Source organism: Capra hircus, chromosome 18 (assembly GCF_001704415.2).
Source record: "Capra hircus breed San Clemente chromosome 18, ASM170441v1, whole genome shotgun sequence".
NCBI lineage: Eukaryota > Metazoa > Chordata > Mammalia > Artiodactyla > Bovidae > Capra > Capra hircus.
The window spans coordinates 6,230,311-6,257,565 of NC_030825.1; the positions used below are offsets into that span (position 1 = coordinate 6,230,311).

Below are 27,255 nucleotides of genomic sequence, written 5' to 3' on the forward strand. Positions count from 1 at the left end.
CACAGGTACGAGGGGCAGGCTGAAAGCACCGGGGAGTTAACACTTCCAGGACAGCCCTTAGCAGATCAGCAGAAAGCTTAGTTTAAAGCACCCATGCTCTTACTCCTTGGATGAGACGGCGCTGAGCGTGTCCCACACTGTCTCTGGACCTGGGCCCCCCGTCCCTGTGGTCACGCTCCTTGTGTTGGCTTCAATTGCTTCCCTGCTCACTTCCTGACTTCCTGACGGAAGCTTCCTGGGAACACCTCCCAAATAAAGCGCTGGCACTCCAATTCTTGTTTCAGGATACAACCCAGCCTGAACACTATCCCGCACAATGTCAACAGACTTAACAATTCAGGCAATTTGGTTTACAATCAAATGTTCAATCCAGTAGCCAAGTCTTGTCTATTCAGCCTCCTCTAATCTCCTCTCTTCTACCCTACAGTCATTGCCTCAGCTGAGGCTCTTATTTACTGACTGATTTGTCGATTGATTGATTTTTGTCTGCACTCGAGTTTCTAATGGATCTCCATGCTTCCAGTAACTCTATCGTCCAAACCATCACCCCTTTACCTCCAAACTTGTTATCCTGAAATGCAATCTGGTGATGCCAAGCACCCCTCTTTTTTTAAGATTCCAGTGGTGCCCACTGCCTTCTGTTGAGTCAGGGCTGATTATGTCTTAACTTTTATAACACAATATGTAAAAATCCTCAAAAGCTGGTTCCAACCAACTTTTCAAGCCTAGTCTCCAGCAACTGTCAAACACAGCCAGTGATTAGCTCACACAGAACAAACCAGTGTCTTCCCAATAGTCCTTTCACCTGCCACCTTGCCATGTGTTTGAAGGTGCTTGAGATCACCTATCTGAGGAACCTGGTTCAACTTCAAGGTCTGGCTCAAGGCCCCTGCTCCCTGAGGTCTTCTTCAAAGACCTCGGCTTTTTGGCTCATAACCAGAATATACACCTATCACTCCTCAATTGCATCTTTCTTTAAACTGCTGCAAGGGAATACCCCATCCTTTTTCCTTAAAAAAAAAAAAAAAAAAATCTAAGTGCTTTTATGAGCTCTTTTCAAAAGGGCTTGCTAACAGAAGACAAGAAGCCAGGTATTGCTCTGCGTGTTTGTGTGTGTGTACACGCCTGCGTTGCAGGTGTGTGTGTGTGTGTGTGTGTGTGTGTGTGTGTGTGTGTACAGTGATCTGATCTTCCGTGGAGTCAGATCAAGAACAGAACCCCTTTCTGGTACTGAACTCTATGTTGGAGCCACTTCAAAGGCCCCAAATGGGTCGGGTGGTGAGAGTTAGCCATCATGAGATGCTCCTCGCGATCCAGGGTAATCGCTGGAGGTCCCAAGTGCAAAGACCTGGATCTGGACTCCTCAGGGCAGCCAATGAGGTTTCCAGTTTCCAGTTTCCCGAACCTCTCGGTCCTTCTAACCCGGACCGGTGGTTTGGGAAACAGCCGCGTTTCCCGTCAGTTCCCCGGCCCCCGCACGTCGGTGGGAGAGGAGGCCACCTTGGGGCAGGGAGGCGTCCTCCAGGCCCAGACATTCATCTCTGTCCATTTCAAGGCGCCCAGCCCGCGCCGTATATAATGAAGTATTGCGTCCACGGCGGAGGACAAGGCGTCCTCTCTCTGTGTGTTTTATTCACGAGGTTTTTTTTTTTTTTTTTTTGGCAGATCTGGGCTCTGAGTTCTGCGATCAAGAGCTTGGTGTGAAACTGCCTGAGAAGCGGGAGCTGAGGCTTTGCTCGGGCAGGACAGAAAGGAGGGCAGCGAGGCGGGGCGCGCGGCTCTTGGGAGGATTACGGCGGAGGCCGTGGACCGCGGCGCCGCTCGCAGAGGCTGCAGCCATTGCGCCGCCGAGCATCCCGCATTCAACAGGAGGAACCTGCGAGCAAGGGTCCCCGAGCCCCCCAGCGCCGCAGCCGCCGCAGCCCGTGCGCCCCGCGCCCCCGCGCGCCATGGCCAAGGAAGGCGTGGAGAAGGCGGAGGAGACGGAGCAGATGATCGAAAAGGAGGCAGGCAAGGAGCCGGCCGAGGGCGGCGGCGGCGGCGGCTCTCACCGCCTCGGGGACGCCCAGGAGATGCGCGCCGTGGTGCTGGCCGGCTTCGGGGGGCTCAACAAGCTGCGGGTCACCCGAAAGGCCATGCCCGAGCCGCAGGACGGCGAGCTCAAGATCCGCGTCAAAGCCTGGTCCAGTATCCGCGCCTTTCTCGCTTTCTTTCTCTCTCTCTTTGCGCGCTCAGAGCTCCGGGGGAGCGGCTGGCAGAGCCTCGGCGGGCACGCTGCCCGAGGGGAAGAGCCTCCCTGGGCGGCCCCCCGCGCGCCCTCACCGGCTCTCCGAGCCTTTCCCGCCGCCCCTTGGCCCGCCGATGCTGGGAAGGAGGCTGGCAGGCAAGCCCTCGGAGCTCTCCCCAAGCCAGATCTGGGGGTGACCGGAGGAGACGGTGAGCTCCGAGAGGGGAAGGGTGGCCGGTGGCGCCCAGCGCTCAGGGTCTGGCTGATCGCGCCACGGGAGCTCTCCGTGGAGCAGGACAGCTCAGGGGCCAGGAGAGGAAGGTTTGATGGTAACATGGTTAGAAAACCATAACCGTCGGCTCACTGCGTACCTGCCGTCGGTTCTTAAAAGAGTTTTACGTGTGCGATCTTATTTAATAGTTCCTGGGACCCAGAGTTAGGCATCATCGTTGTCCGCTTGTCAGAGGTGCGGCAGCCGGGGCTCAGAGAGTGGTTTGCCCAAGATCAGCCCGCTGCCGCTAAGCGGCATGGCCAGGATTTGATATGGCATTTTTTTTCAACCTCTAGGCAGTTTTCCCTTTGGGGCTGGGGTCGGAGAGCAGGGCTGGGGAAATGCGTCCTTCCTCATGGCTGTACACTCCCTCCTTGTGGTCTCACACCAGGAAAGGAACTGGGAAGGAAGCATTTTAGGTACCCAGCATTTAAGCCTGGGGAGAGGTAAGGCCAGCACTGCTACTTAATTCCCCTCTTGCCCACCAGCGTCTTCCGTGTTTCTCTGAAGAGGAAAAGCACAAGCAAGGAAAACAGCTGAATCTTGTAACTCCTGCTTCCAACTCCTTAGTACCCTTCCTGTCCCCACCCCTCCCCGGGGACGGCAGACCCTCCCCGGGCTGGGATTCCTCCTGGAGTGTTTAAACATCGCTTGTGCTATCACTGCATGGTCGTTTCCCTGGAGTCCCAGGGAGAGGGCTCACCCCGGAGGGCTCACTGGGCCAGCGCTCTGAGTTGTGTGCGGCAGCGTGGAAAGCTTTCCCGGGGAACTTGCTGTTAGCACAGTGAGATGGGCCCATCCCTTCCCATCACCGTTCTTTAAAGCCCCCAACAGACCCAGCTCCCTAAAAGCAGCAGCCAGCTCCCTGGTTAGGCCCCCAGACTCAGCATCTGGGAACAGTCTAGAGGCAGAAAAAGTGCAGAGGAGCTTCCCCTCCGCTTTGCCACTTTGAGAGCAGGTGTGGGTTTCATTCTTCAGACTGGAAGGTGGCTGGAGAGAGGCAGGCACTGGTCTCTGGCCCACTTCTCACAGAGGGGGCTGGGCGCGTTTGACTCTAAACACAGGGGCCTCTCCCAAGGGAATTCAGGGTGGCAGAGGCGGCTTTGGCCAACTGGGGGAGCCTATACAGTTCCATCTTGTTAACTCTTGCTGAACCAAGCTGGCTGATCCAGAAGGCAGAGCGTGCCTCTGATATACTGCTCACTGATAAATTCCCAATGCCCAACACAAAGCTTGGCACCCAGTGTGTCTTGAATATGCTATTGCTGAATGACTCAGTTATTGCTGGATGGAAGGTTGGGGGAAAGGTGCCTGGAGGGAGATTGTTGAGTCATTCTTTTTCTTCACTTGCTGGTGGAAGTATGTCTACCTAGTAAAATTAAACCTGTGTATTGATTCATTCTCCTTCCTCAACCACCAATCAAAAATATTACGTGTGTGTGTGTGTGTGTGTGTGTGTGATTTATGACCCTCCATTCAAATTGAGGACTGGGTTCTAGGACTCTTTATCAGAGTGTATATACAGAGAGTAAAAATGTTGAAGCTACTTTTTTGTTAAAAGATCGTCATCTGCAGGACAAATAGACCTGGGTTCTCCAGCCTTTTGGCATTTACTGCATAAATGCCAAGAGGACCTGAAGGGTTTGGAAATAATAAATGTCAGGATGAAGGCTGGGAGATTGATTTTCAAGGCCAGACACAGAAGCCTGTTTTTCGTTGGAGCTGCACACATACACACAGACACAGACACACACACACACACACACACACACACACACACACACAGAGACACACACACTGAGTTGAATCACCGCAGATCCCCCCGCCCCAGTTGTTTAGAAAGCCAACAAGCCACGAGGGGTGGGAGATGATGCTGGATGGGGGAGGGAAGACAGTGCTGCAAAGGGCCCAGGTTGATTTTCATTTCACCCAAGCTGGAGGCAGAGTTAATCAGTTTTGCAGGGAGGGATTGGAATAGGTTTGTGAGGATTGCCCCCTGGGCCCTTCTTTCTCCACTGGGCTAGGACTGGCTGGCCGGAGATGCCCATTGATTGTAAGATTAGCCTTGGGAGCCAGGATGGCTCATTCTGTGGTTTTATGAATCAGCTGATGGCCTCTTGGATGAAGGTTCCCCTCTTATCCGTTCTCTCTCGGTTCTCTATTTTTAATGGAAACCTTTTATCATCAAATAGGATTTGCTTTTTGCTGGAAAATAAAGCATAGTCCATCTGAACTAGTATCATTCAGACTTGGAATGAGGGTCCAAGTTGATTACCATATAAATTTTGTGGAAATGGAAGAGAGAAGGCAGGGGGAGATACATATTTTATCTCATTTCCCCTCTCTCATCTGTGGTCTAACACAGTAGGTATTGTGGTAAAGCAAACTGAGGCTTGGAGATGTTGAGTAACTTGCTGAAAACACCACACAGGTAATAAAGCTAGGGTGTGAATCCTAGTTTATTTCTCCTTAAAGCGCTGCTCGTCTCCTCTTATTTTGTGTCCCTCTGTTGAAAAGCCAGAAGAGATGTAGTTTGCGCCTCTGGCCTTTGACACATAGCCTTGTTTTCTTCCCTTTCTTCGGGGAGTGTGGCTTTGATCTGTTTGCACCGGTGCTGTCGCTTCAGTTGTGTCTGACTCTTTGCAACCCCATGGACTGTAGCCCACACTGAGGCCCCTCAGTCCATGGGATTCTCCAGGCGAGAATACTGGAGCGGGTTGCCACGCCCTCCTCCAGGGGACCTTCCTGACCCAGGGATGGAGCCCGCATCTCTTATGTCTCCTGCATCGGCAGGCAGGTTCTTTATGTGCCGCCTGGGAAGCCCTTTTAATCTGTTTATGTCTGGCTTAAGGAAACGTTCTCTGGCTGTCCCCAGGGTAATCCAGCTTTCTCCCTAAAGTGAAAGCCTGATGGTTAAACACGGCTCGGAAAGAGCCACTGCGGGCTGTACAGGGTGGGAAGGGTACCCCAGTCTTCCATCTGAATTGTTACCAGAACATCATTGTTTATGGGGAACCCATTTCACCAGCCATTCAGTGAACATTTGCACCGCAAGTGATTTAACTGGCCACGTGGAAAAAGCGTGTGGCCTTTGGAGAAAGATAGATCTGTGTAACCTTGGTGAGCATCTCTCTTAACTTCTCCTGCCTCGACTGCAAAATGGAGTTAATAAGATGAACACTATAGTGTTCAGAGGTTCAGATGCAAGAAAGAGATGGCCTCAAGGTTAGCAGCAAGAACTGTGGTGTTGGAGATGACTCTTGAGAGTCCCTTGAACACCAAGGAGATCAGACCAGTCAATCCTAAAGGAAATCAACCCTGAATATTCATTGGAAGGACTGATGCTAAAGCTGAAGCTCCAGTCCTTTGGACACCTGATGCATTGAGCCAACTCATCGGTAAAGATCCTGATGCTGGGAAGTATTGAGGGCAAGGGGAGAAAGGGGGCGACAGAGGATGAGGTGGTTAAATCGCATCACTGACTCAACGGACATGAGTTTGAGCGTACTCCGGGAGATGGTGAAGGACAGGGAAGCCTGGCGTGCTGCAGTCCATGGGGTCGCAAAGAGTCCGACACGACTCAGCAACTGAACGACAACAAACAGTGGTGGTTGTTCCTGTTGTCACACTGATGCCTGATCTGCTGGCAGCTTGATGGCCTGGAGGCCATCCTTCTAATCATGCGTGTCGTAATACAGGCAGTGTTGCATCTCATCTGCTTAGTGATGCAGAGTGAGCCCTTCCTAGACGTGAGCCTAGCTCAGCCCCCTGCTAACCGGCTATCCTAGGACTGGTCCCCTGGAGGCACAGCCTGGGATAGGAATGCTGTTTGAAGAGGTTGATGGTGTGTGTGGGGGGGTGTCCTTTCAGGAGAAGGGGAGCAGGATAGGGCAGGGGAAGGAGTGAAGCCAGGGTTGGTCTCAGCTGGATCCCTCCAGGAGTTCTAGAGCACAAGTTGTACCACAGAGTCAATCTGACCTTGTAGCAGTTGGGGGAGCCCTCTGGACCCCACACCCTGTCATCGGTCGGTGATGGGCTCTGGGCTGCTTCCTGAGTGGGGGTGTGGAGCCTCTGTAACTCATGGAAGGAGGAACAGGGCTGCTCTGAGCTCCGACAGCCAGCTGGGGGACGGGTGCGCTGCCTGGTGAAAGAGATCTGCGTGAGGCGTGAACAGTGTCCTCTGCACTGGCTGACCTTGACCCTGTCGCTTACCACTCTAAACGTGGGCTTCCCAGTCTATAGAATGGAAATAATAATAGCACCACCCTTCAGAGCCAAGCCAGTCATTCCTCAAGATAAACCCTGAAGGACTTCATTGGAAGGACTGGTACTGAAGCTCCAGTACTTCGGCCACCTGATGCCAAGAGCTGACTCATTGGCAAAAACCCTGATGCTGGGAAAGACTGAAGGCAAAAGGAGAGGAGGGTGGCAAAGGATGAGACGGTTAGACAGCATCACTGAGTCAATGGACATGAATTTGAGCTAACTTGGGAGACAGTGAAGGACAGGGGAGCCTGGTGTGCTGTAGTCCACGGGGTTGCGAAGAGTCAGATGCAACTTAACAACTGAACAACAAGTGTAGGGTGTTGTAGGGGGTTTCAATGACACGGTGCATTCGGACCTTTGTGGTGATGCCTGACACAGAGCAAGAGGCCAACAAATGCTAGATGCTATTGTTCAAACTGCTTTCTTGGTTTCCACAGGTTCCCCTTATAGGTTATCATACCAGCACTCTTTGGAGAATGAAAGGGACACTGTTAATAACTGCTCTGGGACAGCAGGGACAAACTGGGACTTTTCTAGACAAACCAGGGTTTGTGGTCTCTCCTCCCCCAGTCCCCAGCAATTGCTCAGGGTCCTGTGTATGCCTTTGCTCCCAGGGGTCTTGCCACAGTGGTGCTTCTCTTGGACAGGATCTGGGAGGATTTGAGGCTGAGGGTCCCCACACTGGGCTGCAGGAAACTACTTAAGTGGCCATTAACAAGCCTGTCTGTTTTGCGGCCCAGATTGGCTTGTGGTGGAAAGGCTCTAATGGACTGGGGACGTTTATTTTCCCAGACTGATTTACAGCAAGAGGCCACGTGAAGCTGCTGGAATGAGACCAACTGGAGGAAAAATAGTTGCAGCCAGTCATGGCTCCATTGGCTGATCTGCAAATGGGCCGAGGGCGGGCTGCGCTAGAGGAAAGCCAAGAGATTGGTGGGATCCTGATACATCATGAAGGTCAGGTGCACTGGAGATGGGCTGGGAGCCCATCCATTGGCCGCTGGTGATGAGGCAGCCACTGAGTTGCCTGCTGTATACTTTGCTTTGTTTTATCCTAGTGACCACTCAACAGCATCAACAACATCAGTGTTACAGTCTCCATTTTAAAGATGGGGGACCTTGCATTCAGAGATATGTTAAGATTGCAAATTTTAGGTGGACAAGCAACATGAAAATCCAAGTCTGCCTTGCTCTGGACTCTGTGATCCGAGGGACATAGTGACAAACACACAGAGTAGAGAGAGAGAACAGACAGAGGCAGAGAAAGACCAAGAGACTCAGAGAGGCGGACAGACCCAAAGACTGGCGTTGGAAACACAGAGAAATGAGAGGCACTGGACTGACTTGAAGCATAGACGATCACACTCAGAACCGCCTGATGGGGCTTCCCTGGTGGTCCAGCGGTTGAGACTCCATGTTGCAGTGCAGGGAACACCAGTGCAGTCTCTGCTCCGGGAGGATCCTACATGCGGTGGAGCAGCTACGTCCATGCCCCGCAGTGGGGAACCTGTTTTCTGGAGCCTGTGCTCTGCAACCAGAGAAGCTACTGCAATGAGCAGCCGGGAGCCAGGACGAGAGAAGGCCCGTGAGCGGCCACAAAGCCCCAGCGGGCCAAGAATGATCAGAAGTAAACAAGTGTATATATGTATATTTTAAGCTGCATGCTGTCATCTTGCCTCCCAAAGCGGCCATCGTGGTTCTGGGCCACATCCACTTCCTCGCCATTTCTGGGGTCTGGAGTGCTTTTGGGATCCACTTAGAATCACATTACTACGGTTGACCCAGAATACCCATGCTGATTAAACGTGATCACCACTCAAGACATTTAAGTTCCTGCCTCTGCCGCATTTCCTCCACTGGTCCGTGGCTACGCCAGCAACTTGAGCGCAGGGTATGTCAAACAACACAGCATGAAAGGTCAAGCCAGTGAAATATGGCCAATATGCTCTTCCCTGTGTCTATTCGAATAAATAAGTGGAGGGTATGAGGTCAAGTTGCAAAGGGCCAACTCACTGCAAAAGACCCTGGTGCTGGGAAAGATTGAAGGCAGGAGAAGGAGGGGGGCGACAGAGGATGAGATGGTTGGATGGCATCACCCACTGAATGCAATGAGTTTGAGCAAGCTCTGGGAGATAGTGGAGGACAGGGAATCCTTGCGTGCTGCAGTCAATGGGGTCATAAAGAGTCGGACACGACTGAGCAATTGAACAGCAACAATGCTCTTTCTTCTCTGTGTTTATTGAAATAAATAAGTGGACTGTGTGAGGTTAAGCACCGCCGATGTTTGTAAAACCGAGAAATTGTTTGGAGGGCCCCAGTCCCCGAGCTGGGAGCCACTCTGTGCCAGAGACTGGAATAAAGTGCTCTGTGTTGGACCGGCCATCAGGATTTGACAGGAAAGGATGACTCTCCAGAGTCACACTGAGCCCCATTTGGGGATGAGAAGGTGGAGGCGCTGCCTGAGGGGTCTTTCTTGTCCATCCGAGTTTGCATTCTTCCGTTAACTGTGTCCTCCCCGGGGAGGGCTGGTGATGGTGACAATGTCTGCTCTGACCCGATAACAGAATGGACTTCCCGTCTCCCCAGCACTTTGAGGAAGAAAGGAAGCCCAGGATCGGAGTTTCTTCTACTTCATAGAAAGAGGAGACACAGAACATCTTATTGGCCGTCTGACATAGAGCAGGTTCCCATAAACAGCAGCCTGATCTTCATTAGATGGAAGCCAAAGGCAGGGGACTCACAGTGGGCAATGGGAGTGAGGACTCAAGTTCACCCTCCCCTCCACCGGCAGCATCTTTGCAGCAACAAAGCCTATCATCCTTGTCATTTCCCATCCGACCCTCACCCATGAGGCTGTCATCCTTAATTTCTAGGTAAGGAAAAAGGGACTCAGAGATGAAATGGGAAGAGTAAGGACCTACAACAGATCTGAGTTCAGACTCTAATCCTGCCTCACCACGGCTGGGTGATGGTGAGCAGACAATACCGACACCTTGCCTGTAGCCTCCCCTTGGTAAGAAGAACACCCTCTCTTTGGTGTTACCGTGAAGACTGGCTGAGGGTCTCTGACCGTCCTCACTGCTCCTTGCACATAGTGAGTCAGTTATTTCCCTTCCTTTGTTGCTGGACTTGACCCCCACCCTCCGGTGCCCTGTCCTGATCACCTCCCATCCAAGAGCGTGCACAGCTGGAGTAGGGTGCTGGCTTTTGAGTCCTATGCCCAGGGCTGGGAACGGGCTAGGGTGAATGTGTGCTACCCCGACACCAACTCTCTGCACACCCATCATGGGTGACAACACAGATTTCTCCGATAGCTGGGCGTGCAGAACGGCCCAGCATCCGGAGTCTGGTTTGCACCCATCCAGTGGAACCAAAATCCCATGACCTTTGGGCAGATCACTGACATTCATGCCAACAACAAAGCTCACCCAGGCATGGGGAAGAACGCCCTCACGACCCCAAGTTCCTGCCACTTCTTCTTCTTCGTCCAGGCCTTTCTTGGCATCTTGGCATTTGTCATAGAAGAAAAAGTTTAATTAGAAACAAGAAGAGGCTCTTCCTAGGAAAGGGCAGCAGGCACATAATCTCGAATTAGTCTGATTCCTCAGTATGTGATCTCACACAGAACATCAGTTGCAGCCACGGTATTAAAATGAGTAAATTTAATGTTTAATGTTTGGAGGCCCAAGAGACAAAATAGATGCTCCAGTGAGAGGAGCTGTTTCCTCTTTGAACGTGATGTTTTTCTAAATGAGAGCCTGTGGGGGGAATTCTGTTCCCCAGCTTCTTGACCCCTCAGCCTTAGCCCCTTCCTTAGCACTGTCCAGGGGGCAGAAACATGTGAGCCACTGCCTTCTCTGCAGATTACAGCACTGAGTCCTCTTAATCCTGACTTCTCCCCTCCTCCAGAGTCCCTTGTAGGATAATTCTCTTCTGCGAAAAGACTGATAATGATTCATTTCTTGGGCTGGCACTGACTAAACATCCAAACTGGATGCGAGGCAGGATGCTTTGGGGTTATAAAAGGGTTAATGTTTGGAGTGAAACAGACATGGTCAAGTCCTTGAAGTGGATCATTTGAGCAACCTCTATCACCTTGGGAAAATGACTTCCTCTTTTGAAATCTCAGTTTGCTAAGCTGTAATATGGGTATAATTATAGTCCTTATGGGGTAATTTTAGATCGCGTCTAAAGTATTTAGCAATGATGTTGGCACATTTCACATCTGTTGAATGAATGGAGTCCTTGTATAGTGTATGTTTAATATATATTAATGGTGGGAAGGAGATGAAAAAAAATAGGACATTAGAAAGTCCCTCCTTAAGTCATGAAGTTTTCTGAACGGAGTCCCTATTCAGACGCCACGTGTCTCCGCTAAAGGGTATAAGACCCTAAAATCAAAAGTAGCTGAGGGACTTCCCTGGAGGTCCAGGTGGCCAAGACTCTGAGCTTCCAACGCAGGCAGCCTGGGTTTGATCCCTGGTCGGGGAACTAGATCGCAAAGTAACTTGAGATCCACATGTCATAACTAGGAGAACCCACCGCAACTGAGACCAAATGCCGTCAGATTTTAAAAAAAAAAACATAGCCCGGATAGGCTGTGCCACCACGGCATGACATAAACACGGATATCCAGGTGCATTCCCGAGGCAACAGGAGTGTGAGCGGGGCCACAGTGTGTGGTGCTCCGGCAGCGCTGCAGGGGCCGGGCCAAGCTCAGGGACCTTCGGAAGGGAGGCCAGCCGCTTCTGCTCCGACCTCTCTGTCCTTCCTGTCAGCCACGCTGAAGGAATTTCACGCTGGTGAACTGGTCCCTGGACTCCTAGGCGCTCCGCTTCCCTTCCCCTCCCCTCTCTTGTCTTCCCTCTCCTCGTGGGTTACTGCGATCAGCTGCCTTCCCGAGACCTGGAAAGAGGGAGGCCTTTCACCCCAGCCGCCTCCTGAGAGTTTAGCAAGCCCTGATGCAAAAAGGACTTTCTTCTCCCAGTTTTCATACGTCAGGGAAGGGATCTAATTGGCCCCTCATAAATCACATACCAGCCCTTGGGTCTCTCTCTGTCTGGCACGAGGGAGTAAGGCGTAATGACTGGCCACATTGGTGTCTCACGCCCGCCTGTTCTGACCTAAAGGAAGGAAGCACTGTGATCAACAGCCGGGCCAGGAACTCATGAAGCTTGCGTGTGTGTGTGTGTGTGTGTGTGTGTGGTGAATGTGGGGTAGATGCTGTAAGTGGAATGGAGGGCAGTTGTCAGATGACGCAAGTAGGTAAGAAACACTGGACTGATCAGAATGGTAGCCATCATGGTGGATAGGAGATGCTTCTTTGTCCAGAAAAAAGTGAAGAATCAGAGGGGGCACTGGGGAAGGAAGGCAGCTCCATGCCCTCTCTTGGGACTTGACATCCCTCAGCACCGAGTCATTGAATCATATTAAATAACATATATAATGTTGTCAACTTTGAAGCCCATTGTCTTTTGAATCTCTGGTCATCGTGGACATTCCAGAAGCTTTCTCTGTTCTCCTCTAACTGATGAACACCATGCCTGGTGCTTGTGCTAACAGTAGACACGCAGTGTTTGGGGGAGTGAGTGAGTGTGTTAACCAGAGTGTTGGGTGTACATTCGGCAGCAGCGGCTGTGTTGTCACTTGTAAATGTGACTTTCCTAATACAAACAGTGGCCCGTCCGAGCCCGTGTTCCTTTGTGCTCTCCTCTGTCATCTTAGCTTTCTCTGAGTCTCCCTCCCTCCAGCATGCAGGTCTTTGAATGGGGATTTGAAAGAATACCAAAGGAGCTGTGTTTTGGGGGGAGTTTTACTTCTCCTTGACACAGTTTGTTCTCTTGAAGCCAGAAGATCGCTCATAACCACTCCGCAGAGGCGGGGAGATGTGGGTCTCTAGCTTCTCAAGGTGCTCTGTGGCTTCCTCCTCACTGTCAGGCGGCTGCACTGGCGGCTGCAGCCGGGGCTCTCTCCAAGAGCCCAGTGTGCTGCTTCTGGCGAGGGTTGCTCCAAGAGCACTAACTCAAGTGTTCCTGCGACGCTTGCACACCTGGGGACCTGAGGCTCCACCAGCCTGGCTGTTTAAACGTTTCCCTAAAGTAAACAGTGTTGTGATAATCCTTGCGTATGATATGCACACATCAAATCATTATGCTGTATACCTTAAATTAATACAGTGTGTCAAATACAGCTCAGTACAACTGGAAAATAAGTGAATAAATATTTCAAATTACTAGGGGGAAGATAACCTTTTAGAACAAGTGGTATGTCCTTGACTCTGTTCTGACCTTCCTTAGTAGGATCAGGACCCCCACCTTCAATGCCTCCCACATCGTTGCCAGGGTATCTTAGCTGCTGTGGCCTGGACTCTCAGAACACAGTTCTGGTTCCCCTTGATTGTAACCATCTCCCGTTGCCCTGCTCTGCTCCTCCCAGCACACTGAAGCCACCCAGTGTGTTTCCCATTTCTTCTCCATCCCGGGTGGAGCCTGGCCTTCTGCTGAGAATGCGGCCCCCTTTCTCCCCAGTACAGGTCCTAAAGCAGCATGTGCCACCCTCCTTATCAATGTTTCTGCTGTTTGGAGCTAATAATAATGACACTCGTCATTCATTATTTATCATCGTTATTATCACTAAGACCTTTACGGAGTGATTTCTCACAGCACCATGTTAAAGTTTTTATAGAAATTTCCCAGGTGGTGCTGGTAGTAAAGAACCCGCCTGCCAAAGCAGGAGACGCAAGAGATGTTGGTTCAATCCCCAGGTCAGGAAGATCCCTTGGAGGAGGGCATGGCAACCCACTCCAGTATTCTTGCCTGGAGAATCCCACGGACAGAGGAGCCTCCATGGGGTCGCAAAGAGTCTGACACAAGTGAAGCGACTTAGCATGCACGCGTGCACTTAGCGTGATACCAAACATTTTCTGATGAAGGGAAAGGATCAGAGAAATAAAGAACTTGCTAAAGATGACGAAACTCATGAGACAAAGAGCTGGGATTTGAGCCAGGGTTTTCTTCACTTACTTTATACCCACTCGTCACAAGCCCTTGAAGTTGAAGGGCAATCTGAGTTGTACCGAAGCCCACATTCAGAGTCAAGCTTCCCGCTTGCATTACCATAGGCTTCTTCATTTGGCTCCTATTCTCCAACTCGCATTTCCCTTAGCAAGAGTGTTTCTCTTCTTTCCCAGGCTTATCTGCTCTTCATGCAAATAGATACATAGTGGGACAACCCCAGTGGCTCCGTCTAAATTCTACAGTAAGCTCTGATGAAGCTTGCAAACTGCAAAGCCCTCTCCCCGCCCTCCCGATGCAGACACATCTTCTTAAAACAGACTATCCATCAAGAAACAGACTTAAAAAAAAAAATCCCTAAGATCAGAAAGAATTGCTTTTCATTTATCTATGCTATCCCTAGTTCAATCAGCTAATGGGGAGCTATTAAATCCATCGTTCCTACGACTGGTCTCAATGATTTCGTAATTGGATTCTCTTTATCCTCCAGCTAAACTGACTAAAATTGTTCCGACTGGGGACCTTGTAATAAGCTGTGACTCAGTGTTTCTGCAGCCAGAACCCAGGATGTGTAATACAGCTAAAAACGTGCCCCCCCCCCCCACCCTTCCCAAAACATTCTGTTCAGGTTTATCTGCTTTCAGATCCTGGAGAACCGTTCTCTCTGATCACAGAGGAGCTGGTCCATGCCTGGGACTGCTCCTTCCTAGGAAATAAATGCAGAGGCAAATTTGCCTCTCTCCAGCTTGAAGCCCGTCTCTGCCCTCAGCCTATGGCGCTTACAGGACACCTTTCCTTTTGCTCTTTTAACAGTTTTATTCTTGTTCCTATTCTGTTTTCCCTTTTGTAGCCCACATCTAGCTGGGATGATTCACTCTTGAATAGAAACCCAATTTTTCAATATAATTGAGACGCACTGTCAAATTCTATCAAGTCCTTTAGAAAATGCCAAAGCTGGAACTATTCGTGCTGCAGAGGAAACATCTAGAAAATTTCTCTTCCCATTTAGACATCCTCCGCCTCCCCCAATGCCTCCTCTCCCTCCAAACTCTCTCCCCGTGCTCTTCAAACTCTCCCAGACTCTCCAACCCTGCCCTCACTCGCTCTTGTCTTTTGCATCTATCTTTGCTCACCTTTCACTTCTCTTCTTTTATCTTCCAGGATAAATATTTGCTCTTCCCAAAGCACATCAATCAAGCAGGTCTTTGATCTTCTCAGTTTTACCCTGACTACTGACAAGGCTGCCAACCAGTAACTGCCTTTAGCAGGAGGAAGGAAAGAGCTTGAATCACTCCTCGGTATTTTCCTACTTAACACCTTCAGCGGAGGAATCTTTGTTGGCAAGGCTAGACTGTGCCCTGGGCTAAGTTGTGAACATCGAAAGATGGATTTTAAGGGAGACTCCCCCTTCGAGTTGTGTGTAGTCCACCAGGAAGACAGCAGGGTGGTGATGTTGCTACTGTCTCTTTCTTAAGCTAATTAAATTTTTTACTGAAGTTTAGTTGATTTACAATGTTATTAGTTTCTGATATACAGCAACACAGTTCAGTTTTGCATATATAAATATATATGTTCTTTTTCATATTTTTTCCATTATGGTTCTAGATGTTATTTTATTTTTGGCTGCACTGGGTCTTCGTTGCTGCGTGCAGACTTTCTCTAGTTGCAGCGAGGGGGGCTCCTCTCTGCTTGTGGAGCTCAGGCCTCTCACTGCAGAGGCTTCTCTTGCTGTGGAGCACGGGCTTTAGGTACACGGGCTTTGGGAGTTGCTGCACGTGGGCTCAGTGGCCGCAGTTCCCTGGCTCCAGAGCACAGGCTCAGGATTTGTGGCACACAGGCTGAGCTGCCCTGGAGCACATGGAATCTTCCCGGACCAGGGACTGGACCCATGTTCCCTGAATTGGCAGGTGGATTCCTAGCTACTGAACTACCAGAGAAATCCTTCCGTTTTGGTTTATTACAGAATATTGAATACAGTTCCCTTGCTCTCGAGTAGGATCGTGTCACTTATCTAGTTCGTAAACAGTCGTTTGTATCTGCTAATTCCAAACTCCGGACCTGTCCCTCCCTCACCCCCTTCCCCTTTGGCACCCAGCAGTTTGTTTTCTGTCTGTGGGTCTACTTCTGTTTCGTTAGTAAGTTTATTTGTGTCGTATTTTAGAGTCCACATATGAGTGATCTTGTGGTATCGGTCTTTCTCTGTCTGACTTAGTTCACTTGGCTGGTAATCTCTAAGCCCATTGCGTTGCTGCAAACGCCATTATTTCATTCTTTTCTGTGGCTGAGTGATATTCCATCGTATATCTGTCCCGCATCCTCTTTGTCCGTTCATCTGCTGGTGGACACTTGCATTGCTTCCAAAGCTTTGCTGTTGTGAATCTCAGGGAACACTATGGTACATGCATCTTCTTAAATTAGAATTTTCCTCTTTTCCATGTATATGCCCAGGAGTGGGATTGCTGGATCATATGGTAGTTCTATTTTTAGATTTTTAAGGAACTTCCAGACTACTTTCCATAGGGGCTGCACCAATTTACATTCCCAGCAAACAGCGTAAGAGGGTTCCCTTCTCAATCCCCTCTCCGGTGCTTGTTGCTTTTTAATGGTGGCCACTCTGACAGGCTTGACAGTTTTGATTTGCATGTCTCTAATAAAGGTTGATTAAACTTAAATACTGATTAAAATTAAAAATCCAGTTCCTCACCCACACGACCCACATTTCAAGCATTCGGTAATCACACATGGCTAGTGGCTGCCACATTGAACAGAACACACACAGAATATTTTCGCCATTGTAGAATGTTCTATTGGACTGTGTTGTTCTAGTCTTACCCTACTTGTTTTCCTACTGACATAACTGTTTCATGGAGCAAAGCTTTTATCAGCATCAGTGACAGGAGATAACCGTCACGTCGAGGCAAAAATGGAGTGTTTCTCGGGGGAGCCCTCCTTCCAGCGCCTCTGGGGCTCCAGTGAGAGGTCAGGCAGGAAGCAGTCTGCACTGGCCGGTGATGCCGTCTCGCTTCCATGGAGAGGTGGGATGGCGCTGGAGAGCTCGGGAGAACGGGAGCCGAGGGCGCAGCCACGCCTGCTGCACGGCTGCTGCGTGGTGGCCATAGCTGCCCGGCCTTGCTAGCCGTGCCCCGCGTCCCACGGCCCGCAGGGGAACTGCCATGCTGTGAAGGCACTTAATTTGTTGGTCTCCGAACTCTTGGGAAGCAGAGGTGCCACCGTCTCTGTAGTCACATTAGTCCCGAGCCAAGCCCCAAATCGTGAAAGGTCTGTTGAATTTAAATTAAATTCATTTGAATGCTCTGCACAGCCAGGCGGCCAGGCACCTGTTTGAAGTCAGTGACTCCATCAACATCTAACCCAGGCCGCAGAGATCTTAACCTTTCTGGGAATCTCCTTGGGAATAAACACCTGCTCTGTTCCCAGGACAGGCTGAGAGTAAAGAAATTCCTCCAGGTCGAGGAATCAAGGGGTCCGTCTCGGCATCAGGGAGAATTTTTCCTGGACACACTCATGCCGCGCTTTTTGGTTTCTGCGGAGAATGGCTGTTCATATTTAGATTCTCCGTGTGTCTCCTTGGCCATTTTGTTCTGTGCTTGAAATATTAAACCGACATGTGTTTCGAATACTAATGTGGACCTGTGATGGGGACATGTTTCCTGTCTCTGAGGAACAACAGACCAATACAACTACAGCTCAAGCTGCGTCAGCTCACCATCAGTCCCTGTGTTAGAGATACAGGCATCTGGGCTGGGCAAAAGCAGCATCGTTCACTTAGTAAGCGGTCGATCTCAAAACACATCAGATGTGTCTAAAAACTTCAGGTCTCACATCTAAACATAATGGTTAAACAAGGTAGGGAGGAATACATGGACCCAGACATGGAGGAGAGCGCTGTCAGTAGCTGTGGCCAGGGGATGGGAAGAAGGTAGCCTAAGGATCCATAACACACTAAAAAAAAAATCTTTATATTTATTTTCTATGCGGACAGAAAAACCATGGTGGAGTCGTAACTGAAAAGTTTTCCGGTTCTGTGGGTTTCGTTGCATTGTTGTGTTTAAGTAGAGGAGTCAGATTTTTAAGCCAGGAAGTTCATTTTAGAATTTGGACTCTTAACACTATCCCATGCTATGTTTTAGCATCAAAGATGACAGTCTGTTTAGAAAATATGATAGAATTGAATATTTTTGTAGTTGAAAATTTCCCTTCTGTCTCTTTTGCTTACATCTCACTTGAAAATATTTAGTCAATGCAAATGTCGTATCTTAGTTGTTTATTCTTGGTTGAAGGATTTGAAGAGTAGTCTGCGTGCTAACTGATGAAGATCTTAGCATAAGCAAAGCTATTTGTTTGGAGGTTACTCCCTCTTTTCTGTAATTTTTTATTTTTGCCTTCCTTTCTTATTTAGGTATAGCTGATGTACAGTATCATGTAAGTTTCAGGTATATAGCATAGGGATTCACCGTTTTAAAGTGTCCTCCATGTATAGCTACTGTAAACTATTGGCTGTATTCCATGTGTTGTACAATATGTAGTTGTAGCTCATTTATTTTATCTGCTGTGTGTGCTAAGTTAGTTCAGTCGTTCCAAACTCTTTGCGACCCTGTGGACCATAGCCTGACAGGCTCCTCTGTCCATGGGACTCTGCAGGCAAGAATATTGGAGTGGGTTGCCATGCCCTCCTCCAGGGAACCTTCCTAACCCAGGGATCGAACTCATGTCTCCTATGTTTCCTTCACTGGAAGATGGGTTCTTCCCCACTAGCACCACCTGGGAAGCCCATTTGTTTGCACATGGTAGTTTCTCCTCTTCGTTCTCTGCCCCTTTCTTGCCATTCCCCCTCTCTCCCCACTGGTCACCACTAGATTGTTATCTGCATCTGTCCTCACACACTCCTTCCAACCTCAGATGGAGCTCAGGGGGTTTCTCTCTCCTGAGGTTCACCCAGGACAGTTCTATCTGTTCTCCAGTAAACGGTGCCATTTCAGATGTGCGTGAAAGTTTTCCTTGCTTTAGACAAGAGTTTTTCCTTCCGTAGCAGATTTGTGTCAATCTCTTTCATAGTCTTGAGATCATAAAATGGGTGCTTCAGTTCAGTTGCTCAGTGGCATCCGACTCTGCAAACCCATGAACCGCAGCACACCAGGCCTCCCTGTCCATCACCGACTCTCGGAGTCCACCCAAACTCATGTCCATCGAGTCAGTGATGCCATCCAACCATATCATCCTCTATCCTCCCCTCTCCTCCTGCCCTCAATCTTTCCCAGCATCAGGGTCTTTTCCAATGAGTCAGCTCTTCGCATCAGATGGCCAAAGTATTGGAGTTTCAGCTTCAACATCAGTCCTTCCAATAAACACCCAGGACTTATCTCCTTTAGAATGGACTGGTTGGATCTCCTTGCAGTCCTAGGCACTCTCAAGAGTCTTCTCAAACACCATAGTTTAAAAGCATCAATTCTTCTGTGATCAGCTTTCTTTATAGTCCAACTCTCACATCCATACATGACCATTGGAAAAACCATAGCCTTGACTAGATGAACCATTGTTGGGAAAGTAACGTCTCTGCTTTTTAATATGCTGTCTAGGTTGGTCATAACTTTCCTTCCAAAGAGTAAGCATCTTTTAATTTCATGGCTGCAGTCACCATGTGCAGTGATTTTGTAGCCCAGAAAATTAAAGTCTGACACTGTTTCCCCATCTATTTGCCATGAAGTGATGGGACCAGATGCCATGTTCTTAGTTTTTCGAATGTTGAACTTTAAGCCAACTTTTTCACTCTCCTCTTTCACTTTCATCAAGAGGCTCTTTAGTTCCTCTTCACTTTCTGCCAGAAGAGTGGTGTCATCTGCATATCTGAGGTTATTGATATTTCTCCTGGCAATCTTGATTCCAGCTTGTGCTTCTTCCAGCCCAGTGTTTCTCATGATGTACTCTCATAGAAGTTAAGTAAGCTGGGTGACAATATACAGCCTTGACGTACTCCTTTTCCTATTTGGAACCAGTCTGTTGTTCCTTGTCCAGTTCTAAATGTTGCTTCCTGACCTGCATACAGATTTCTCAAGAGGCAGGTCAGGTGGTCTGGTATTCCCATCTCTTGAAGAATTTTCCACAGTTTATTGTGATCCACACAGTCAAAGGCTTTGGCATAGTCAGTAGAGCAGAAATAGATGTTTTTCTGGAACTGTCTTGCTTTGTCGATGATCCAGCGGATATTGGCAATTTGATCTCTGGTTCCTCTGCCTTTTCTAAATCCAGCTTGAACATCTGGAAGTTCACAGTTCATGTATTGCTGAAACCTCGCTTGGAGAATTTTGATCGTTACTTTACTAGCGTTATGAGATGAGGGCAACTGTGTGGTAGTTTGAGCATTCATTGGCATTGCCTTTCTTTGGGATTGGAATGAAAACTGACCTTTTCCAGTCCTGTGACCACTGCTGAGTTTTCCAAATTTGCTGACATATTGAGTGCAGCACTTTCATAGCATCATCTTTCAGGATTTGAAAGAGCTCATCTGGAATTCCATCACCTCCACTAGCTTTGTTTGTAGTGATGCTTCCTAAGGCCCACTTGATTTCACATTCCAGGATGTCTGGCTCTAGGTGAGTGATCATGCCATTGTGATTATCTGGGTCGTGAAGATCTTTTTTGTATAGTTCTTCTGTATTCTTGCCACCTCTTCTGAATATCTTCTGCTTCTGTTAGGTCCATATCATTTCTGTCCTTTATTGAGCCCATCTTTGCATGAAATGTTCCCTTGGTATCTCCAATTTTCTTGAAGAGATCTCAAGTCTTTCCCATTCTATTGTTTTCCTCTATTTCTTTACACTGATCACTGAGGAAGGCTTTTCTTATCTCTCCTTGCTATTCTTTGGAACTCTGCATTCAAATGGGTATATCTTTCCTTTTCTCCTTTGCTTTTCACTTCTCTTCTTTTCACAGATATTTGTAAGGCCTCTTCAGACAGCCGTTTTGCTTAAACAAAGCCAAAAAAATAGGGGTGAAAAAAGAAAAAGAAGAAGAATTGGGAGCAAGATTTTCTGCTGATTATAGTCCTAGATGTTTTTAAGCTATCAGCTGTGATTAAGAAACAAAACCAAAATCTTCAGCTCTGGGGAAACGAGGGAATGACTCAAACCTGTGTTTCTTTGGCCCCACCCCCTTGGGTTCGGAATTCAGTGCTTTGATGAACGTCGCAGCAGCCAGACAAGAGGTGAGGGAAGGGCAAAGCAGTTTGAGGTAATCACCAAATAAATAACAATTAAAAATGTTAAAAAATAAAATAAAAGCAAGGGCACAGCTTCCGGGCTGCTGTGGCTCAGCGCAAAGCCACACATTGGGAGCCTCCGCACCAGGCTGCGATGGCTGCTGGGCAGTGAGTTCACCAAGCAGAGGGAATTTCAGACTCCCCGTGTGGCGTCTGACCGTGTTCCCTCTGGTGTCTGGGTCTCTACCAGTATCCTGTGATCCCCGCCTTCCCGTAGACACAGAGAAAGCCCCGAGCTACTATTTTTCATGGATTTCCCCAAGCAGTTTAGTAACCCTGCATGTATATTTTTCATAGCTGAAAATTATGTATTAAACCCTGTAAAAGACTTTTTTTTCCTTTCCCCCAGCATTACTGAGATATGACTGATGTATAACATTGTGTAAGTTTAAAGTGTTGATTTGATACAGTTGTAAATTGTCAAATGATTACCACCGTCCCATTAGCCGCCTCCATGCTATCAGAAAGTCACCGTTTCTTTTCTATAGTGAGAACATTTAAGATCAACTCCTGCGTGTGTTTTGATAGTTCGTCCGCCTTTCCTTTTCTCTTTTTTTCTTAGTTTGTCGTGTCCTTGACACTTTGATCTCTTCACGTCCTCCCTTTCCCTTGCCTCTTTGTCTCTCATCCTTCAGATCCCAGTTTAAAGATAACATCCTTTTCTTCCTTCCCAGCGTTGGTCATAAGAACCCTAGACTTATCCTTCTCAGAAACCACCACGCAAAGGACACCTCTGTAAATTCTCACCATTGGTGACTGCTGCTCTGGGCCAGCAGAGGAATAAAAGCCTGCAAAGGAAGACCACAACACCCCTCTCACGGTGGATGCTGGGGTACACCACCCACAGCCCCCTTTTGGGGCTGAAAAGCTCCTTCCCCCAGCTACAGCGAGTGCTGGCTGCTGGGGGCTCGCAGCTTCGTCCCTGCCGAGGCGTTGTCCTCAGCAGAAGGGAATGCCCTTGCCTGAGATCAGAGCTCCTCCCAGGGACAGCTCCCATCCAATGAGCAGTTGACATGAGGTCAAAAGGTCCAGGCCCCTTGCCTGGATTCATCATGACGAGGTCCCATCCTAGCTCCAGAACTTCCGCAGATAAATTGTGTCCTTTTTTACTACCACGTCAGCGTTTCAACCTCTCCATCAACTCCGTCCAGCTTCCCTCACCGCTGGGTAGGTGCTGTTCTCCGGGGTACCTCCGATCGGCCCTCCTGCATGCAAAGCTGAGTCTCAGAGTCTGCTTCCCAGGGAGCCTGACCCATGACACCTTGTCTGTGTGCTGATGACAACGACTGCAGCTCACACTTACTGAGCACTGCGGCGTGTGAGGCTCCCTGCTTCACAAGGGCCTGTCACGCGCGATCCACACCAACCCCGAAAGCGTGAGGCTGCGACTATCGCATGTTTGAGATGAGAGAACCAAGGTTCAGGGAGGTGCAGCAACCCCCTTGTGGAGAAGCCAGAGAGCAATAGCCAAGGGTTTAAATTTAGCTCTGACTGTAGAACTTCCCTGGTAGCTCAGACGGTAAAGAATCCGCCTGCAATGCAGGAGACCGCCGTTTGATTCCTGGATTGGGAAGATCCGCTGGAGAAGGGCCAGGCTACCCACCCTAGTATTCTTGGGCTTCCTTTGTGGCTCAGATGGTAAAGAATCCACCAACAGTGTGGGAGACCTGGGGTCAATTCCTGGGTTGGGAAGATCCCCTGGAGAAGAGAAAGGCTACCCCCTCCAGTATTCTGCCCTGGAGAATTCCATGGACTATACAGTTCACGGGATCACAAAGAGCCGGACATGACTGAGCGACTTTCACTTTCTTGTGGAAGTTGCTAATTCTTGTCTGACTCTTTGTGATCCCGTGTCCGAGTCTATACAGACCATTGAATTCTCCAGGCCAGAATACTGCAGTGGGTAGCCTATCCCTTCTCCAGAGGATCTTCCCGACCCAGGAATCGAACTAGGGTCTCCTGCTTTGCAGGCGGATTCTTTACCAACTGAGCCATAAGGGGAGCCGTCACTTTCACAGAGGGTGTCACCAAAGCTAAGAGTTCTTTGAGAAAACTTTGTTGAGGGGTCCTTGTTTTGACTCCACGGTTATCTTGTCTGTGAGTCTGTCTCCTGGTGGCCAGGTGAGCTCTCTGGCTACACTTCTGTGGAACCACTCATCCCACTGTGTTCTGATCAGCTTTCACGATTCTGTCTCCCCGTGAGAAACCGAGCCCCCTGTGAACTGTAGACATCCAGTACTAAGTATCTGCTCAGGGCATAGTAAGTGCTCAGTGTGACATGTGAGTTGAGAAGTCCCCTCCCTGTAACTGGAACCACTGAGTGATGAAAGGACAGCAAAGGGCAGTAGCCTCTGGAGACATCACTTGCTTTCACCTCTTGGCTTTATAAACCTTGATGTGTCTCCGTATTGTTCTCTGTAAAATGTGGGTGATGTGTATGTCTCAGCCTTGTTATGGTTGCTCTAAAAATTAAGTATCACACCTACAGACATTTAACACCATGCCCAATACATAGTATGCACCCCATAAATGTTATCTATTACAATGACTTAGCCGCAAATAATTCCTTTTCTCCTCATCCCTATCATCTGAGGAATTAGAATGGGGGTTTCTAGAGATCTACTAGTTTCTTGGGGGCCCCTCCAACCATTGCAAAGCCCTACATGAGAACCCATCACAGAAAGGACCCATCTCTTCTTTAAAAGGTCTTCTTTGTGAGAACAGCTGATTTGAGGCTGCTTAGAGCAACTTTTCTGGAGAAGGCAATGGCACTCCACTCCAGTGTTCTTGCCTGGAAAATTGCATGGACGGAGGAGCCTGGTGGGCTGCCGTCTATGGGGTCACACAGAGTTGGACACGACTGAAGTGACTTAGCAGCAGCAGCAGCAGCAGCAGCAGCAGCAGCAGCAGAGCAATTTTCCTCAGTGCTGATCGCACATGAGAATGTGTGCCTGGGTAAAGCACTCTCAGAGTTAGGACCAGAGTGTGCGCATTTGGGGATTTGCGGGTTGGGGGGGCAGATATCTATATCTATACCTATAGTGTGGGGGGTGAGGGGGAGCTATGACGGTCGTGACATGCATCCAGAAAACTGCTGTGCCTGGCACTTGCTCAGACTGCACCCACGTGGTCAGCAACTTCTGCTGTGGGGGGAGGGGGGTTGACTGCCTTTGCTCACAAGGAGTGGGGCTCACTAACTTACACAGATCTTGTTAAACGTGAATTCAAAGCATTGTGTTGGCCAAGAAGTTCGCTCTGGAAAACCCTGGAAGAACTTTTTGGCCATGCCAGTATCCTGGAGACGTTTCAGAGAATCAAAGAGTTCATGAATTGAAGAAACTTAAAACATGTCAACTGGTTCCTCCATGACATCTCCTTGTGGTCTTCACAACTACTCTTAGTAACCAGGAACGTGACAGCCAACCAATCCAAAATTTTTATCAGCAATTTGGACAGAAAACTCAATGGCTTGATAACTGCATTCTCACAGGCCACATATCCAAAAGGAAGAGCCAATTTTTTGGATGAAAGAATTAGGATCCAGGAAAGAGCCAGACAAATCAGAATGATGAACCTAATCTAATAAGACCGCATTTAACAAGAGAAATATAATTCTTTGGACTAGGATCAAAAAATTCAGCTGCCTTAGAGGACGATGAGAGAGCTTTTCATCTTCTTATCTACTTAGTCATCATCTGTTAATTTTTACCTTGTCTCATCCCAAAGACAACTTGAGACAGCTTTAAAAGAAGTGGAACAGCAGTGGCTCTCTAAGTGTGTCTCTCAGAGCGTCGGCGGCAGCAGCGAGGGAAGCTTGTTAGAAATGCAGACTCTTGACCCTCGCCCTAGACCAGCTTAGTCAACCGTGCAGGAGTGGGACCCAGCCATCTGTGTTTTAATAAGAACTCCTCAGAATTCTGGTGTACAATCAAGTTTGAGATCCAAGACAATAGAGCCTAAGATATTTAAAAATGGAAACCCCAAAGTATTTAGAAAGTTAACATGATGGTGAGTGTTAGAACGACATAGGGGATGAATTCCAGAAAGCTCTGCTGTTTTCAGGGAGGGGTGCTACAAATTTGGCCTGGAGCTTCCCAGTAGCCAATGCAAAGAAGCAAGTATGATCAGTTTCTACACTGTACTGGGCCTGTGAGACCCATGTAAACTAAACCTCTGTGTTGAAATTTGAGGCAAAATCCCCAGTCTTCATAAAGAAGAGAACGTCTGTTGTAACAAATGATATGTTCAACAGCATCCCTCAGAAAGTAAAACTGGGGGTTTCTAAAGGTGGTTTCTGTGGCCATGTATCTCTCAACTGAACCAAAGATGGGGCAAGATTAGGGATTCCTATTGAGAGCGAGATCAAAATATATGATTGGGCTGCACTAGTAGAGAAGTGGGCTTCTGGAAGATTTTCAAGATTTTCGTCTCACTGTCCTCTGTCTAGTGATCTGTGTGTTTGGACTCCTGTGGTCAGTGCTGATGCTGATGGCCTCTGGGAAGAACAAGACGGCAGGAGGTCCAAAACCCTTTCCCATGAGCAACCTTCACCTTACCTTCACCTGGAAAATAAAAGGGGACTTTCTCCACATCTGCTTGCTCTTCTTTGCTAAATCCCTCTTTGGGCCAATTTTCTCTCAAACTGGAAAATTAGTAAACTATAGCTGGGCTGATTTTTCAGTCATCCACTTACTGGTGTCCTTTAAGAAATAACTCAGAAGCTTTTTGCACGGCAAAGGAAACCATAAACAAAATGAAAAGACAACCTACAGGCTTGGAAAAAAATATTTGCAAATGGTGCAACGGACAAGTAACAGATTTCCAAATTGTACAAACAGCTCATACAACCCAATATCAAAAACCAAGTCATCCAATCAAAACGTGGGCAGAAGGCCTAAACAGGCATTTCTCCAGAGAAGACACGCAAAGGAGCAACAGGCACACGAAAAGATGCCCAGCATTGCTAATTAGCGAGCCCACAATGAAGTATCAGAGTGGCGTCACTGAAAACCTACAAATAATAAATGCTGAGGAGGGTATGCAGAAAAGGGAGCCCTCCTACATTGTTGGTGGGAATGTAAGTGGGTACAGCCACTATGGAGAACATTAGGGAGATTCCTTAAAAATCTGAAAATAGAGTTGCCATTTGGTCCTGCAATGCCAGTCCTGGGCATAGAACCATAATTTGAGAAGATATGCACCCCTGAGTTCACTGCAGTGCTGTTTACGATAGTCAAGACGTGGGGACAACCTAAATGTCCATCGGCAGATGGATGGATAAGGAAGATGTGGCGTGTACATGGGCTTCCCGGGCGGTGCTAGTGGTAAAGAACCCGCCTGCCAGCTCAGGAGACATAGGAAACACGGGTTCAGTCCCTGGGTCGGGAAGGTGCCCTGGAGGAGGACATGGCAACCCACTCCAGTATTCTTGCCTGGAGAGTCCCAGGGACAGAGGAGCCTGGCGGGCTGCAGTCCACGGGGTTGCACAGAGTCAGACATGACTGAGCACACACACACGCCTGACGCATGCATACATATGATGGAAGACCACTCAGCCATAAAAAAGAACGAGATGAGGCCGTTTGCAACAGCATGGATGAGCTCGCAGACCATCATAGTAAGGGACGCAAGCAAGACAGAGAAAGACAAGCATCGTACAGTGTCATTCATATGTGCGCTCTGAAAAGTGACGCATTTGAGCTTATTTGAAAAACAAAAATAGACTCACAAAGAAAACAAACATATGGTTACCAAAGGGGAGGAGGGTGGAGGGGTAAATTCAGGAATTTAGGATTAGCAGATATACACTACTGTCTATCAAATAGATTGAAAAAGGGACCTACTATAGCGAAGGAGCTATGTTTAATATATTTTAATAATCTATAATGGGAAAGAATCTGAAATGACTCTTTGCGACCCCATGGACTGTAGCCCACCAGGCTCCTCCATCCACGGAATTTTCTAGGCAAGAGTACTAGAGTGGGTTGCCATTTCCTTCTCCAGGGGATCTTCTTGACCCGGGGATAGTGAACCCAGGTCTCGCGCATTGCAGGCAGACGCTTTTACCGTCTGAGCCACCAGGGAATCCCATATGTATATATACATATACAAAAAAATAAATCACTTTGCTGTTATGTCTGAGACACTGTAAATCTCAGTAATAACACTTTAAGCCTCTTATTTGACTAATCATTTAATGTGG

The 27,255-nt window shown here is 48.6% G+C and overlaps 1 protein-coding gene across 1 annotated transcript in view; it reads left to right on the forward strand.

Annotated features, from left to right (window-relative positions):
* VAT1L (vesicle amine transport 1 like) overlaps positions 1,822-27,255 on the forward strand; it is a 169,972-nt gene continuing 144,538 nt past the window's right edge. Inside the window, exon 1 of the mRNA XM_018061742.1 lies at positions 1,822-2,182. Coding sequence (XP_017917231.1) covers positions 1,950-2,182 — 233 coding nt within the window. The 5' untranslated portion in view covers positions 1,822-1,949. The remainder of the gene's footprint in view (positions 2,183-27,255) is intronic.